This window comes from Salvia miltiorrhiza, chromosome 5, assembly GCF_028751815.1.
Source record: "Salvia miltiorrhiza cultivar Shanhuang (shh) chromosome 5, IMPLAD_Smil_shh, whole genome shotgun sequence".
In the NCBI taxonomy this organism is placed as follows: Eukaryota; Viridiplantae; Streptophyta; class Magnoliopsida; order Lamiales; family Lamiaceae; genus Salvia; species Salvia miltiorrhiza.
In genome coordinates, this window is record NC_080391.1 from 16,500,026 (window position 1) to 16,517,009 (window position 16,984).

The following is a 16,984-nucleotide window of genomic DNA, read 5'->3' on the forward strand; positions in this document are numbered from 1 at the left end:
ACGGCGATGGGGGGTAACTTGGTGCTCATCGAAAGTACCAACGAGCAATCAGTGGAAAATGCGTTGTAGGAGCTTGATGAGTGGAGCAAATTTTGGTTCCAGTGGTTTAGACCGTGGAAGTACGTGGACGTTAACTCTCAGAGGTCTGTTTGGACTAGGTGGATTGGGGTTCCGCTTCATGCATGGACCCCAGGTTTTTCAACCTCGCATGTGCAAAGTTTGGTTTGGTCCTTAAGATCGACGAGGATACAAGACAAAGGAAAAGATTGGACGAAGCTTTCGTTCAAATCTCCACTGGCCTCAATTCTGTCGAAAAAGTCATTGCATGCAATATCAGCGGCGCAAGCTTCCAGATTCGGATTGAAGAAGTTAACGATATGTATCCACACCTGAAGGGAGACTCCAAGAGTATCGAATGTGAATCGGAGTCTGATTGGTCTTGGGAGGAGCTCTCTTCATCGACGGCAGGGAGGATCAAGAGATTTCAGAGGACGGCGGTTCAGTTCCCCAGAGAAAGAACCCTTCGTTTTCTGCACCTCTTTCCGCCGAACGCTCCAGTCCCGAAAAGAACAATCATGGAGGGGCGGTGGTGAATTTTTCGAGATGTTTGCCCCACGCCGAGGCCCAAGACAATTGGGGCCTTTCTCTCGAGTTGGGCCGAGATGAACTTTGCTGTACAAACGGTTCAGGGGACTTTAGAACTGAGCCTCTCCTTCCAAAAGGGACTGTGGCCCAAGACCAGGCTGAAGCCCAAGATCAGGATGCGGCCCAAGACCAGGCCCGCTTCTCGACAGCTCTCGGTAGGCCTGAAGTCTTTAAGGAAAACCAGATCTCAAAAGAATTTGATGGTATTACCCACCAGGTTGGAGATGAACCCCGCCCCCAGAGGGAAGAAAAAAGCACAGAGCCTCGCCGAGAATGTAGGGAAGCCGCTTCTGACCACGGCAGCCTGACGATGGAAGCGGAGACAAAGGAAAAATGCGATGAAAAGCGGGATGAGGAACCAGAGGCTGACGCCGATGGGGATTGTTCCCTTAAGAGTTCCAACAAAATCAGGGGCTTCGAGAGATTGAAGGGTAAAAGTTTGCCCAAGAACATTAAAAGAATCCTACGGAGAAAGGCGAAAGAGAAGGAAAAGCAGAATTGGGGGAAGTTCATAGCTCATATCGAGCCGGGCAACGCTGGGGGAGACTTCGATGAGCCGATCAGAGATACAAATGAAGCGGCCCCGGTTTTAGCAAGGATGGAAAAGAGAATCAAAGAGGGACATAAGATCTGGAATTGCGGCAAAGCGCTGGGGCTCTCCAGCAAACTTACGGATCGAGAAGTGGTGGATCAAATTTTGTCACAAGATGAAGCTTTGATAGCAACGACAGAGCTTGGAGAAGAACTTTCAGGTATCCAATGATTGTGATTTCATACAATGTTAGAGGCTTGGGGAGTTTTGTTAAACAGAAAGATTGTGGTGATCTCATTAGGGTGGAGAAAGCAGATTTGTGTTTTATACAGGAGACTAAACTTGAATCTCTTTCTGTTTCTATTTGTTCTAATTGGTGGGGTGTTGATAATTGCGATTGGGCTGTTAGAAATTCGGAAGGTAGATCAGGCGGCATCCTGTGCGTTTGGAATAAAGATTTGTTCTCGGTCTCTAGTAAGTGGGATTTCCCAGGAGCAGTGATCATTATTGGGGTTTGGAAACCGAATAACTTGAGATGCTGTTTCGTGAATGTTTATGCGCCTTCAGACTCCCCGGCAAAGAACGTTCTTTGGGAGCGACTCCGATCAGTTATTGAGCAAAACAAGGACCTCTGCCTGTGTATGGTGGGTGATTTCAACGCTATAAGGGAACCAGGGGAGCGAGTAGGGATGGGGGAGTCACATGGGATCTCCGAGATGAAAAAGTTCGACACTTTCATTCGCGAATGCGAAGTGATCGAAATCAGAACACTTGGAAGGCTGTTCACGTGGTATCAACCAAATGGGAGATGCAAAAGTAAGCTTGACAGATTTCTCGTCAACGAAAATTGGATTTCAGCATGGCCTTCCACGTGTGGGCGAGTTCTGCAGAGATCCCTTTCCGATCACTGCCCAATTCTCCTTTCCACAAAGTCGGTTGACTGGGGACCGAAGCCATTTCGGTTCTTAAACGCCTGGACCTCCCACCCCGATTTTTTACAAGTTGTTAAGAAAGTTTGGAAGGAGACCAAGGTGGTGGGATGGAGCTGTTTTGTCTTTAAGGATAAACTCAAAAGGTTGAAACAAACTTTGAAAGAGTGGAACCAGAGTTCTTTCGGGAATATTGACCACATCATCCGCTCTTTGAAGGATGAACTCCTTCAATGGGATTCCATTGACGATACTTTCGGACTTGAGGAAGCGGAAGTGATCAGAAGAAATGAAGTGAAAGCTCTTATCACTCTTCAAACTAGAAACAAGATCAGTGTGTTACAACAGAAAGCTGGAGCGAGGTGGTTGAGGGAAGGAGATCTAAATTCCAGTTTCTACCACAGATTTATTGTCGGCAGAAGAAAGAAAAATGAGATCCCCGGGTTGCAGCTCGATAACCGCTGGATTGCCGAGCCGGCGGAGGTCAAGATGAGAGTCAAAGAGCATTTTCAGAATCTATTCAAGAGAAGAAAAAGAGTGCTGCCAAGTTTACCAGCTGACTTTGTGGCCAGAAAGCTGACGACGGAGGACAAGGAATGGCTTATCCGACCGTTCCAGGAAGAGGAATTAAAGGAGGCCATCTGGCTTTGCGATGGAAGCAAGAGTCCGGGGCCGGATGGGTTCAATCTTAACTTTTGGAAAACTTCATGGGAGATTATCAAGGATGACTTGATTCAGGTGATGAAGGACTTTCATAAAAACGGAAAAATTCCAAGAGGGTGCAACTCCTCTTTCATAGTCCTCATCCCCAAGAAAGAGGAGGCGAGTTCAATCGATGAGTTCAGACCAATTCTCTCATTAGTAGTCTCTATAAAGTCATTGCAAAGGTCCTTACGGGTAGGATGCAAAAGGTGATGAGCTCAATCATTTCTGACAATCAGAGTGCCTTCGTCAGTGGTAGACACATCTTGGATGGAGTGGTGATATTGAATGAAATCATTGCCGAAGCCAGAAAGAAAGGGATCGGGAGATTCATCTTTAAGATTGATTTCGCGAAGGCGTACGACTCTGTTGAATGGGATTTCCTTGACGTCATGCTGGAACAATTCAACTTTGATATCGTCTGGAAAAGATGGATTAGGGGCTTCCTGGTCTCGGCATCTGCAAACGTGCTGGTGAATGGGTCTCCCTCTGGAGAATTCTTTCTAGAGAGAGGCCTTCGACAGGGGGACCCTCTCTCTCCGTTCCTCTTCCTCATTATTGCTGAAGGGTTACATTACCTTGTCTGCAGGGCAACAGAAAGCAATCTATTGCAGCCGGCGTTGGTCGGCAAGGAGAAAATTAAGATCTCCCACCTTCAGTACGCCGATGACACCATCTTCACCTTTGACGAGGACGAAAGGAGTGTGGAGACGTTAAAATACATTTTGTCTCTGTTCAAGTTCATGTCAGGTTTGGCGGTTAATTACAGTAAGTGCAGTCTTATGGGTATTGGAGTGATTGAGAACTGTATGGAGAGAATGGCGACCAATGTACAGTGCAATATATGGGATTTTCCTTTCAAGTACCTTGGCGTTCAAGTTGGTGGCAGATTGAGAAGTGTGGTTAACTGGAATTACATCGTCGATAAAGTTAAGAAAAAAATCGACGGGTGGAAGAACCGGAAATTGTTTTTGGCAGGACGCATCACGTTGGTGAAAGCGGTGCTCCAAGCTATCCTTGTCTTTCAGCTCTCCTTCTCCTTCATCCCAAAAACAACCGTCAAATCCCTTAACTCTCTGCTTGGGAACTTTCTTTGGGGTGGGAAAGGGGATGCAGGTACGATCAGCTGGGTGAAATGGAGCGAGTTATGTACTGAGAAGTCAGAGGGGGGGCTGGGCATCAGGAATCTTGAATGGTTTAACCATGCTCTCGTTTTGAAATGGTTGTGGAGATACTTAGAAGATAAAGGGCTGTTATGGGTAAGAGTCATGAGATCTATTCACGGGGAATTGACATGGGGAGCGGAGGGCCTGAGCCTCCCCGGGAAAAATTGGTCTTTAGGTGGTTGGTGGCCGAACATAGTGTCAAAGGGTGGTGGACCGAATGGGAAGTGGTTTCTGGAAAACGTCAAGAGGCCTAGGGAAGTGGGTGACGGACAGAACACCAAATTTTGGCTGCATTTATGGGCGGGTACGAGCCCCCTCCGGTTTGCCTTCCCTAGACTATTTTATCTTTGTGAGAACAAGGAGGCTCTTGTTTGTGATCTCGGGAAGTGGGTTGATGGCGCCTGGGTTTGGGAGTTGAAGTGGAGAAGAGAGCTCTTCGATTGGGAGCTCGGGGCTGCTAATAACTTGATTTCTTTTCTCTCTGATTTTGCTCCTAAAACAGGTGGATCGGACAGGTGGCTGTGGAGCGCGTCAAAAGGCGGGGAGTATACAACAAAATCAGCCTATTCGGCTATCAAAGCTTCAAAGTCTGACAGCACGTTCGTTATTAGAAACAGGGAAGCATTGGCAAAGATATGGGATGCTCCTGCCCCACATAAAGCAAAAGTTTGTGCATGGAGGATTTTGAGAAGTCGGCTTCCAACTTGTGACAACCTTTGGAAGAGGAAAGTGAAGCTGAATGAGGAAGAGATAATGTGCAATGCCTGCTTTCATTCTCCCGAAACAATCGACCATGTTTTTCTTGCCTGCCCGAAAACGGGGTTGGTGTGGGATGAAGTGCAAAAATGGTTGGGGAGCAGTTCGGTGCGGCCCCGCCATATCACCTCTCATTTCGAAATGTTCACTAAACTGGGCAGGGGGAAGAATTGCGACAAGTTTCTTGAGGCGATGTGGATGTGTATTACTTGGGTTTTGTGGAAGCAAAGGAACGCAAGTCGCTTCGATGGGAAGGCGTGGAATATCAAAGGTACGCTCATGGAGATTAAAGCTAGATCTTGGAGTTGGTTTAAGGAGTTCAAGATTATGGAAAAAGATTTTGATTTCTGTAATTGGTGTTCCTTTGATCTGTTACCAAAGCTGCTGTAAGAACCATTCCTGGGTACCTCTGGTACCTGTTTCTTTCTCTTTTAATGAAATCTTTTTCTGATCAAAAAAGTTTAATACATCTATTTTAATAGGAGAAAGATATTTATAAGCCCTATCAGTTCTAAATATATATCAAATAGATTTAGTGTCATGTCTAATGAATTAATATATCTAAATAATATGTAAAAGAGGAATTCAACTGCTAATTGTACTTTTTTTCACCATAATTTAAAACTACAATTATTTTTAAAGTTTCAGTTAGTATTAAACTACATTGTTTGTGAAGGAGCAGTTTTGTTTTTTTAATTAAACTTCTTTTACTTTTTTTTTTCTTTTATTGTTATTTACTTTTTTCTTTCTTCTTTCTTTCTTTTTGAAAATTGTGTAATTTGAGTAACAATAAAATATTCAATATGCATATCAAATTAAAGATCACAAGATTAGCTTTACTTTGATATATAATATGTATAAAATATATTTAAGATAGTAAAGATATTGAAATTTAAAGTTTCAAACTACATTGTTTTCTCTCTCATCTCTCTTATTTCACTTATATATTTTTCTTAAATGATCTATTTTTATTTGATTGATTCTGTTTTATTTTCGTTACATCCTTTATTTATTTATTTTCATTTAGATTTTATTTTCTTTTGTTTTATTTTTCGATTTTATCTTATTCTTTTTTGTCAATTTGTGCATAACGTGTTTAAGTAAGATTTCAAAGATATAATTGTCTCTTTTTTTTTTGCTATGATTTCATAGAAATTTTTTAGAACTTTAAAATAAAAAAAAATAGAATAGATAAGTTATATTAATTTAAAATTTTAAAACAATATTTTTTTAAATTTCCTCTAAAATCCTCTCTCCTTATTGACAAGTTTACTTTATATTTTTTCCAATATATGTATTTATAATAATAATAATAATAATAATAATAATAATAATAATAATAATAATAATAATAATAATAATAATAATAATAATAATAATAATAATAAGTAATGCTAATTTTATCAAATAATTTTTAATTGTTCAATAACCATAATTACCACTACACTTTTTATAAAGTTGAAAATTTATGTTTTCAAATTTGAGTTTTTATTGAGTAATTGATGTTGATTATTTTATTTTATTTTTAAAATATATTGATCATTTTTTATATTTTAATTATGCTTAATATTTATATTTATTTAAACATGTCGTTTAATTTCAATACTTGTTGTGCATAGCATGGACGGGCGTACTAGTTCTTATAAATGTATAGTTTATAAAATTACTTATAAAAATAAAATATGTGATAATGATAATAATAAGTGATCTATACTTTATTTCTCATAATATTTTTTATATTAATATAAATATTCAGAACGTACCTGTATAATACTTTTATTTTATTTTTGTGCAATTACAACATTTCTGATTTTCGGCGGCAGACATTGTCCAACATATACTACTGGAGAATAAACTAGTTACTGTGACATTTTAAACATCGTATGATTAAAGAAAATTATGTTACTCACTCATCTCACGAATCTTAACACGTTTGATTTCGACATGGGAATTAAGAAGTTGTAAATTAGTATTTTAAGTGTGTAGGTAATAAAATATAAAAGTGATAAAGTAGGAGAGGGAATGTAATTAATATCCCTTATTTTTAGACTAATTATTACTTTATTTGAAAATGTGTCAATATTCGTGAGACGGTCCCCAAAAAAATACTACGTGTCAAGATTTATGAGACGGATGAAGTATATATATTTTGCCGCAATAATCATAACATGTATTTGCAAAGTGAATGGTTGATATCGTCGTCAGTTGCCAGCCTTTTTTTTTTAGGGAAAATATGAAATACTTCATTTGTCCATGAAAGAACTTTTCAGAAGGGAGTGACACGAGTTTTAAGAAAAATGTTGTTGAGGTTATTGAGAGTGGAGAAAAAGTTGTTGAGTGTATTGGGAGTGGTGAAAATGTGTTATAACTAATATTGAGAGTTGTGAGAAAATGAAAAGTAAGTAATTATAAGTGGCGAGATATAGTGCAAAAATAGATAGGAAGTTTTTTTTGTGGATGCCCAAAAAAAAAAGATAGAAAATTCTTTCGTGGACGGAGGAAGTATAATGTATGGTTTCGTTTTCTTTCGATAAAAAATAAATAAAATGGAAACACTAGATTGTTATTTTGTCACACACTAATATGAATCGGTGGATAAATTGATGAGTCTCGTATACTTTTAACATCAAAAATAGAAAAAGTTGTGAAAGAAAAGCGAACAACTTATATTAAAACATTTACGGCCGTTATTCTCACACACACACACACACACAAAACCCCCCAAAAAAAGGACTGACGTTAATTTCGTTCTTAATACATATTAGTTATCACAAATCATGGACAAAAACTGAAAAAAAAATTCTGCTGCTACTGTAGTAGAAAACCATATAATATATAGGTATTAATTAATATATATTTTAAGTGTACAATTTTATAAGCACGAGACATGTCTTGTCTGTTTATTTCTTTATAATAAGTTTTAAACTTTACAATTACTTTTGACAGATATACGCCTGTATACACCTCAATTCATAACTCTTTATCCAAGTTTGTCAAGTTTAATTAATGAATACATATTTAGTCATTACAATTCATCGACAAAAACTGAAACTTTTTCTGGTACTGTAGCAAATAACCTAAAGAATATATAATAATTAATGTATGCACATATATAAGGGTACAATTTTATAAACACGAGAATTGATTCATGGGCAATCAAATGTCTTGTCTGCTTATTACTTCTTTTTATCCAATTTAAACTTTCAATCACTTTTTGCACTATAGCGATCTTTATTCTATACTATTAATTTGAATATATATGTCTTGTCTGCTTATTGTATTTCTTTTATCCAATTTAATTAAACTCTTCAATCACTTTTTGCACTATACCGCTGCCTATTGATCTTTATTTTATACTATTTCTTTATTCAAATTTGTCATCAAATTGAAGAAAATCAGTACCTTTCAAGTTAGTGTAGATATCTAGGACATCTCGTGCATATGTAAAGGGTAAAAATAATACTAGTAGAAAATAGGGTCAACTTTAATTTGGACTTTGAAAAGACTTGTGCTTTTCAATTCTGCATAGTTTATTATATAACACAAGCTTTAAATTATTTATAATATTGAGTTGAAGTGTAGTTTCTTGAATTGATTAATACTGCTGCATTATATTATATCAAAACTATCAGTCTCTATTTCCAAGATGAAGAAGTAACTGCTAGTTTCTTTTCTCTCTTTTTTATTGCTCTTTTTTTTATGTAGTATTAAATAAAAAAAATAAAAGGACGACGTTTGACCCAAAATATTTAATATAAGTAAATCTGTAAAGATAAATTAAAATTAAAGACTAATACTTACTAAAATTGGATATGATAGCTATACCACATATGTAAAGTCCTGCGCATCAGAGAAGGCATGCATGTGATCAGAATACGTGTGAAAGCCGCTTCTGTAAATTACTTGAATTAACCGTACTGATGATCAGTAATTAAGGTAAAGTAGTTTGAGTATTTTTATTTGTTTTTCATTTATCAAAAGAGAAAAGTGATGATATATTTAAATTGGAGTAAAATATTAAGGTGGTGCAGCAGCAGCTTTAAACGTCTCAAAAATTGTGATTGCAATTAAGCTGACTCTATAAAAATATAGGGCTCGTCGACTTTTGCTGCTGCTGCTGCTGCACCTTCAATTCAGCTTGTTTGTATATTTTTAATTTTTTAAAAAATGATACGGGTACACACAGTATTTAGATGGGAATGCAACTTTTTTAGTGTAGTATTTCTGGCCTACATGCGATGCTTTGCTTGCTGGAAAACCCTCTTAAGGCAACAGTACAACCCAGTCTTGTTCCTTTCACCAATAAGGTCTCGGGATTTCAGCTATGAGAGAGAGAGAGAGAGATCTAACACGTTCTGTACTGTGGAAGTGTAACAGTGGACTGCTTCTTTACTCAATGGAATATTGCGACATTGTTAGCAATATACTCTATAGTGGTGTGACATTAATTAATTGGAATATATATGTGGTGGTGCACTTTTGTTTTCATTTTACTACCTATTATATTTCATGCGACTGAAATGGAGAGTACTTAAATACAAGCATATGTAAGATATATATATATATATATATATATATATATATATACCACCATGGCATATTGGCATGCATATATACGTGTTCAATTCAATTAAGCAGTACTTCAAATCAACAAAGCTTTCCATCTCTCCAAGTTATGATTAATTACACAAGTTAAAGGATGATGATGAATTTCATGAAATATTGGAGTAGGTAGTAAAATTAGGGATTGGGGCGAAAATGAGTTATGATTAGGGCACTGAAATATGGAGATATAGTAAGTGAAAATGGAGGTTGATTGACCTAGAGAGAATGGAGAGTGTTCAGACATGATCATAGGCTAACTAGACTGTGAGTTGACCTGCCAATTAGAGTTGCCATATATTTGTTCCTTCACATCCTATTTTTGCCGAATATCTTCATCTGCAGCTTTTGACCCCAATTTACTTTGCCCTGCATAAATTTCCAACATCTATGTTTTCTTGTCTTTCTCTTTCTCTCTCTAAATCTATGCATTTCATTTAGTATTTGTGAAATATTGATACTCATCAACATGCAACTATCCAATATATCTACAGAGGGACACTACTAGCTATGGTTAATTTTGTGCAAAATACCTCTCCCAACACTTTGAAGAGTGAGTTGTATATTTATGTTGGAGTGTTTGACTTGACTGGTCAACATAATTCACTCTATATATATATATATGATGTTCATATATATTTAGTTGGTGTTTTGATAGTGATTGCATTATCGAATCTAGTCATCTCACATAATATATATCTCTTCTAAATTTTCTAGTTTTAATTAACTGGAAAATTGATTTAATGTTGTATGCTAGCTAGTATTATGTCAGGTGAGAGAAAACTAAATGTAATATGGATCGGCAAGTTAATGATGACAGTGACCTTGAAGGAAATAGAGTACACTAGAGAGAGATTTGGGAATTGAATGAAGTGCAAGAATATAGACTAGTAGACCTATTTATTGAACAAACTATTTTAAAATTAGTTTGTATTCCATTTTGGGTTATCCCTCTATCAGTGGCTTGTTCCATAAATAGTAAAATTTAACACATAAAAAAAGTATAGATTCTAGCACTTTTAATCATTTTACTTTTTCTCCTTATTTTCGTATAATAATGCAACTCGTCACTTTTAACGCAACGAAGGGAGTATGTATATATATATTTTTATGGGTTGAGATCTAATAAGAATTATCTCTATGGTGAAAAATAAGAATTATTTTACATCATTGATCGCTAATCAATGGGCTAGATTTGAGAAAACATAATGCACAAGAATAGACATATATGAACTAATTAATATGGTTGTACATGTATTGGATTTATTTACTTGATCAATTATGAGTATTATGCATATATAGTTGTGCTTACGAAGGTACGCCAGATTTAATAGTATATTTAATCGGCTGTTATTCATAAATTTTATGTGTTTATATATATATTTTTAGATTGTACTAACACAAGTCATTCTCACCTTATCCTTATTCATATCTTTAAATCTTACATGGAATTATTGTAAAGTAGATTTTACTCAATTTATTTTGCTCCGCTGATGATATATGAATATGATTCTAGGTTTTTCTTATTGTCGCTTATATTTTCATTCATTTATCAATTTTAACGTAATATGGTACTATTCTCTTGAATTAGATACTCCTTTTATCCCACTATATTATTATCTCAAAACTTTTAGGCATGGTGATTAGGAAGAATGTGCAAATTGATAAAAAAAAAATGGTAGGACTAACACCAGGATTATTATTACTCTTTTTGTCCCACCTATTTTGAGGCATTTTCTTATTTGATAAAAGTTTTATCTTTTATTCACCTTTTCACTTTTTCTCATATACACAAAACACTATTTTCTTAATTCTTGTGTAAAAAAAAAGTCTGTAGATAGCTGAAATAGAGGGAGTATCTTATATAAAAATGGAACAATAATAATGGGACAATCTAAAATGATAAGTGAGATAACAATAGTGGGACGAAGACAATACTTTATATGAGACAGTGGGTTCAAATGTTATAAATATTTATAATTTTAACAATTTAATTCCTTTAACTTCTTTTACTTCTCACAACAGATGTCATGGAAATCACTCTACTATAATCCCATCAAAACAATAAAGTTCCAGGGGGAATTTTCATGAAGTTGTGCGGACTGATTTCACCAAAGAACAGTTTAACTATGTTGTCGACATCAACATCCAACAAATTTGTTCAAGCAAAAATTTTGACAGACTTATTAACAAAGGCGTTACCAACATCAACTTTGAGAAAGTTGGTACACAAGATCGACATGCGCCGACTTAAAAATATACAATGATCATTTTCAGGAGAGCGGTTGTACTCTTTTTTATTTGATCAGGTTTTTGTCGCATTGAGTTTTCCTGACAAGATTTTAATGAGGCGACATATTTTTAGGGTTAGTTATTTAAAGAGAAGTGTTGTAAATATAAATATAATTATATCTATCCTTATTTAGTATATATGACGTTCTGACCCTAAATTCTAATTTCGTATTTCCTTATAAATAAAGACTTTTAATCCACATAATAAGAGCTCCGTTATTCCCTTCTTCTCTGTGCTTTATAACAGTTGCCCATATTTATAATGTTTTTATGTATCCAATCAACAAAGTTATTAGTTCATTTTAATGTTGGTATTTCTCGGTAACATGAGCAAAAATATTCTTAACACCTCATCGAACTGCAGTGAATAAATGAAAAATATAACTCAACACGTGTTACTTCGTCACGACCTTTTTTATCTTCTCGAAGAAAGCGAAAATCAATTTAATCATCCTCTTCATATCAAAGCTAGTATAAAATTTGAAGAAAGAATTATCTAAGTATATTAGTTTTTAACTATATTCAATTACCAACAAACTCGGTCATCTATCTATTATATAATAGGATTAAGCCTTAACCCATGTGGCATATCTAAAATCTCACCATTTCAAAATTTACCATATATAATCTTCATCATTTATTAACTAATTAATTATTACATTCTATATAAAGATTCATTAATCATAATAAATATAATTAATAATATATATATATAATATTAACATTACATATAATCTAAATTAATAAATTTTATTATTTATTTTTTCTAGATAAAAATTAGATTTACATGTCTGATAAGAAAAAAATTATAATCTATATACGATAAATTATTTTAATTCAATGTTAGTGATTAGATGTATATTTGTTATTAATTTTATATTTCTCAATAGCGTACATATTATATGTATATGTTGCAATATATTATATTGTATATATATATATATATATATAATATTTATATTCTTAATTTTCAATAAAATTAATTTTGAATTGAGACATGCACGTATATGTAAATTATAAACGGGTCCGGTCATTGATTTACATGTTTGCATAATAAGGCACAAATTCTACAAACTGATTACTTTAAAACAAAATCTTATTATATGTCTATCAAAATAATTAAAATTTTATTTTTATTTTTTATAAAATAAATCCATACATTTTATTTATATAGGGAAGAAAAATATATTTTTCATTTCTGCAAACTTTATTTGCTTCTGTTCGTCCATTACTACAACAACAACAACAACAACAACAACAACAACAATAATAATAATAATAATAATATCTATTCTATAATACGATTAGGCCTTAGCCTACGTGGCAGGCCTCAAATTCTTTCTTTTCAATCTCAATCTGCAACGTGGCATTTGAGAATCCAATTTATATATTCTCATTCTCACTTTTAAAACAAAAGTCGGGCCTCCCTCTTCCTCACGCCTCCATTTTCCTCACCCCATCGCCGTCATCCCTGAATCAGGTCGGCGTCGTCTCCCCCTTCACTGTCTCTCTCTTCTCTCAATCCTTTTCTCTCTCTAAAGTCGATTGCACACTCAAATTGAGCCCTAATTCCCCCCTTAAACTGCCCGCCTCTCTCTCCCTCTAAATTCAGGCGTCGCCGCCGTCCTAAGGGCAGCGTTGCTCCGCCTCATCTCTGACTCCCACTTCCATTCCTTAATTAGTTCGATTCTATTTCCACTTCTTAAACCCATGAGAATTCTCCATTCGAAGCAATTAATACAAGAGCCCTAAGATTTCTTTTTCCTATAACCCGTTGCCGTTCTTTCTTCTAAACTCCGGCGAAATAGTCGCCGTTGAGCTTGCGGTTCGTCCGCTGCCGAGTCACCGCTGAGTTGAGCTGCCAGAGCAGAGATGCCAGAGCCAGAGCTAGCCAGAGCAGAGATGCCAGAGCCAGAGCTAACCAGAGCAGAGATGCCAGAGCAAAGCTTCCAGAGCAGAGCTGCCAGAGTAGAGTTGCCAGAGCAGAGCTTCCAGAGCAAAGCTGCCAGAGCTAGAGCTAACCACAGCAGAGCTTCTAGAGGGCCAGAGCAGAGCTGTCAGAGCAGAGATGCCAGAGCTAAGTCATTAAAGTCAGAGCCAGAGCCAAGTCGCCAGATCCAGAGTCAGAGCTAAGTTATTAGAGTCAGAGCCAGAGCCAAATCGCCAGATCCAGAGTCAGAGCTAAGCTATTGGAGCCAGAGCGCAGAGCCACAGGCCAGAGACAATTCGCCAGAAGGCGGAGCTATTTAGCAGAGCGGAGCCAAAGAGTAAAAGTCTGCCCCAAGGAAGGAAATCCAGAGCTACTAGACAGAGCGGGATGATGAGGACAGAATCCAGCTCTGTAATTAGGGGACAACGACCTGTCAAGTTATAATCTAATAATAGCCTTAATTAGTTTAATGGAGAGCATGCGGAATAGATGACCAAACGAATTTACTACTTTACCCCGACTGTAATGCCTATAAATACCTACGATGATGAAATAAAGCACACGCTCTCTCTTTTACTGCTTTAAGATCTCTTCTCTTTCCTTTCTCTCTAGAGTTTGAACTAATAAAATTACATATATAAATAAAATATCTAAATTGTTAGAGTTATGTTTGTTTGATAGTTGACAATTGGAGTCATGGTTGAATATAATTTCATATTTGATGATGCTCTATCAAACTCTAGATGAGATGATGCTCAAAACTCCAGACGAGATGATGCTCTTTCAAGTTTTAGACGAGATGATTCTCTTTCAAGTTTCAGACAAGATAATGCTCAGAAGTTAGAGATGATCTGTCAAGTTTGCGACGAGATGATGCCCACAACTTGGTTGGTCTTAAAACTCCAAATGATACGATGTTCGATAAATCAGTTATGGTCTTTTAAATATCAGGTGAGATTATTTTCATAATTAGTTATGCTTTTAGAAGTTCGGAATTATATGATACTCACAATTCAATTATGATTCTTCAAACTCCATATAAAATTATGGTCAAAAGGTAAAAAAAAAAAATATTGAACAAAATTAATTAATCTTGTAACAACAAATGCAACAAATCAATCCGTCATCATACCTATGTCAAATTTATATGTATTTCTACTCTTTTTTTTTTCTTACGCGTTAACTTTTTATAAAATTTCATATGAAAACTAATGGGTATTTTTATGATCTCAACAAAATTAATAATTTAATTGCTAAAAGTTGTTGAGATTAATATAATTTAAAATGTATTACTAATTAAATTTAATTTAATTAATTATATAAATAATTTACATACAAAATTATTTTATATAATTATCATAAGAATAACATAAAATATATAAATTACAAAAAATATGTACCCGTCCAATTTCGACGGGTAATACACTAGTTTCACATAAATGAGATGTACGAAAACATAGAATAATCAAAACGCCTAGACTGTAAATTCAAATATATTACTCCATCCATTTCATCAATTTAATCTCATTTCACTTTTCACACATATTAAAAAAATGAATTTAATCATTTTTAAAAAAAATACTAATTTTATATTTTTACTTTTTATACTCTTATTTATTATTTTCACACATTATTTTCACATTAAGTGAAATATTAAATAAGATTAATTTAATAAAAGAATAAATATCATCAAAACCCCTGAATTATACCCACTTTATAAAAAATATCCTGAAAATTTTGAAATATTCTCTAAACCCTTAAACTATCAGATTTTTATCAAATATATCTCGCATCTATTTTCCGATCACCAGAAACGTGATGTGACTCGCTGGATGCCACCGTATAATTTATATTCTATTTTTTAAAATGACATGTCAAAAACGACGTAGTTTCATACCATATCATTTAAAAATTTCAGGAAAAATAATCCGCCCTGGATTTTAAAATTCACGTTGACACGCTGTATTTTTTAAATGATATGATACGAAATGATGTCGTTTTTGCCATGTTATTTTAAAAAAATAGAATATAAATTACACGGTGCCATTCTTCGAGCCACATTACGTTTCTGGTGACTGGAAAATAGATGCGGGATATATTTGATAAAAATCTGATAGTTTGAGGGTTTAGAGAACATTTCTAAACTTTCAGGGTATTTTTGATAAAGTAGATATAGTTTAGGGGTTTTGATGATATTTACCCTTAATAAAACAATATTTTAAAAAGTGAACTATCGTTTTGGGACATCTCAAAATGGAATAATGGACTAATTTCATGAGACGGATGAAGTAATTGTAATGCCTGAGCCTAGGAGAATACTTAAAGATAATATACCATCCCTTCTTCTCATTAGACATGGTTCACTTTTTATTTTGAATTATTTTATTAAAGATAATATTTAATTAATAAAAAGTTATGAACTTTATCATTTTTATTTAATTTATATATATATATATACTTTTAATTTTGTATAAAAAAATGAATCATATTTAATGAAACGGAGGAAATGTAATAGATTTCGCTAATACTTATTTGACATATTAATATAGGCGAGCGCTCCAATGAGACCCCTTATTTTTATTGAGATCTTAGACACGATCTCGGGCGTTTATTTTATCAATTCTACTGGCTGATATTGTAGAGGGCGAATATATTTTAAATTTCGTTATTCATCAGTATATACTGCATTGTTCATCAGTATATATTGCGTTATTCATCAGTATTTATGTCTTATCCATTACCATTTTTTTAAATTTCGTTATTCATATGTCTTATTTATTGTACTCAGTGTCTCACGAAAAATAAGGGGTATCACAGGAGTGCACCCCTATATATATATATATATATATATATATATATATATATATATATACTAGCTCTTATATATATATATAAAGGGAGAGGTTCAAATAAGAACCACTAAATAAAATTAGAACGGAGAACCATTGTAAGCCATTCGATCATCAAGATCTACGGTGGATGCATCATCTTGGTGGATGAATGCAGATCCTGGGTTCGAATCCTGAAGGGAGCAAATTTTTTATTATTTTTGGATGCATTAAATTTAATAGCGAATGCATTAATTTATATAGCAGATGCATTGATTTTAATGGTTCTTATGTTCTCACGATAAATGTGGTTCTCATTATAACCACACCCTATATATAAATATATATATATATATTTGCATCCCGTGCAATGCACGAAAAAGTATTTTTAATTTTGATATTTATATAAAATTAATACTAATTCAATTATCATACTTATAAATATAATAAAAAAATAATTTTAATTAAATATATTTGATTTGAATATTGAAAAAATAAAAAAGAATTCACATTTATAAAATTTGATATTATGAAAAACAAAAAAATAAGTTAAAAAATTAAAAATAAAATACTAATAAAAAAGAATTAAAAATAATTTATTC

At 34.2% G+C, this 16,984-nt stretch overlaps 1 protein-coding gene across 1 annotated transcript; it reads left to right on the forward strand.

Annotated features, from left to right (window-relative positions):
- Window positions 1-1,404: 1,404 nt before the first annotated feature.
- LOC131025575 (uncharacterized) lies at window positions 1,405-3,021 on the forward strand. Its single transcript, XM_057955375.1, has one exon. The coding sequence runs from the start codon at window positions 1,405-1,407 to the stop codon at window positions 3,019-3,021; it is 1,617 nt and encodes a 538-aa protein (XP_057811358.1).
- The last annotated feature ends 13,963 nt before the right edge of the window (window positions 3,022-16,984 follow it).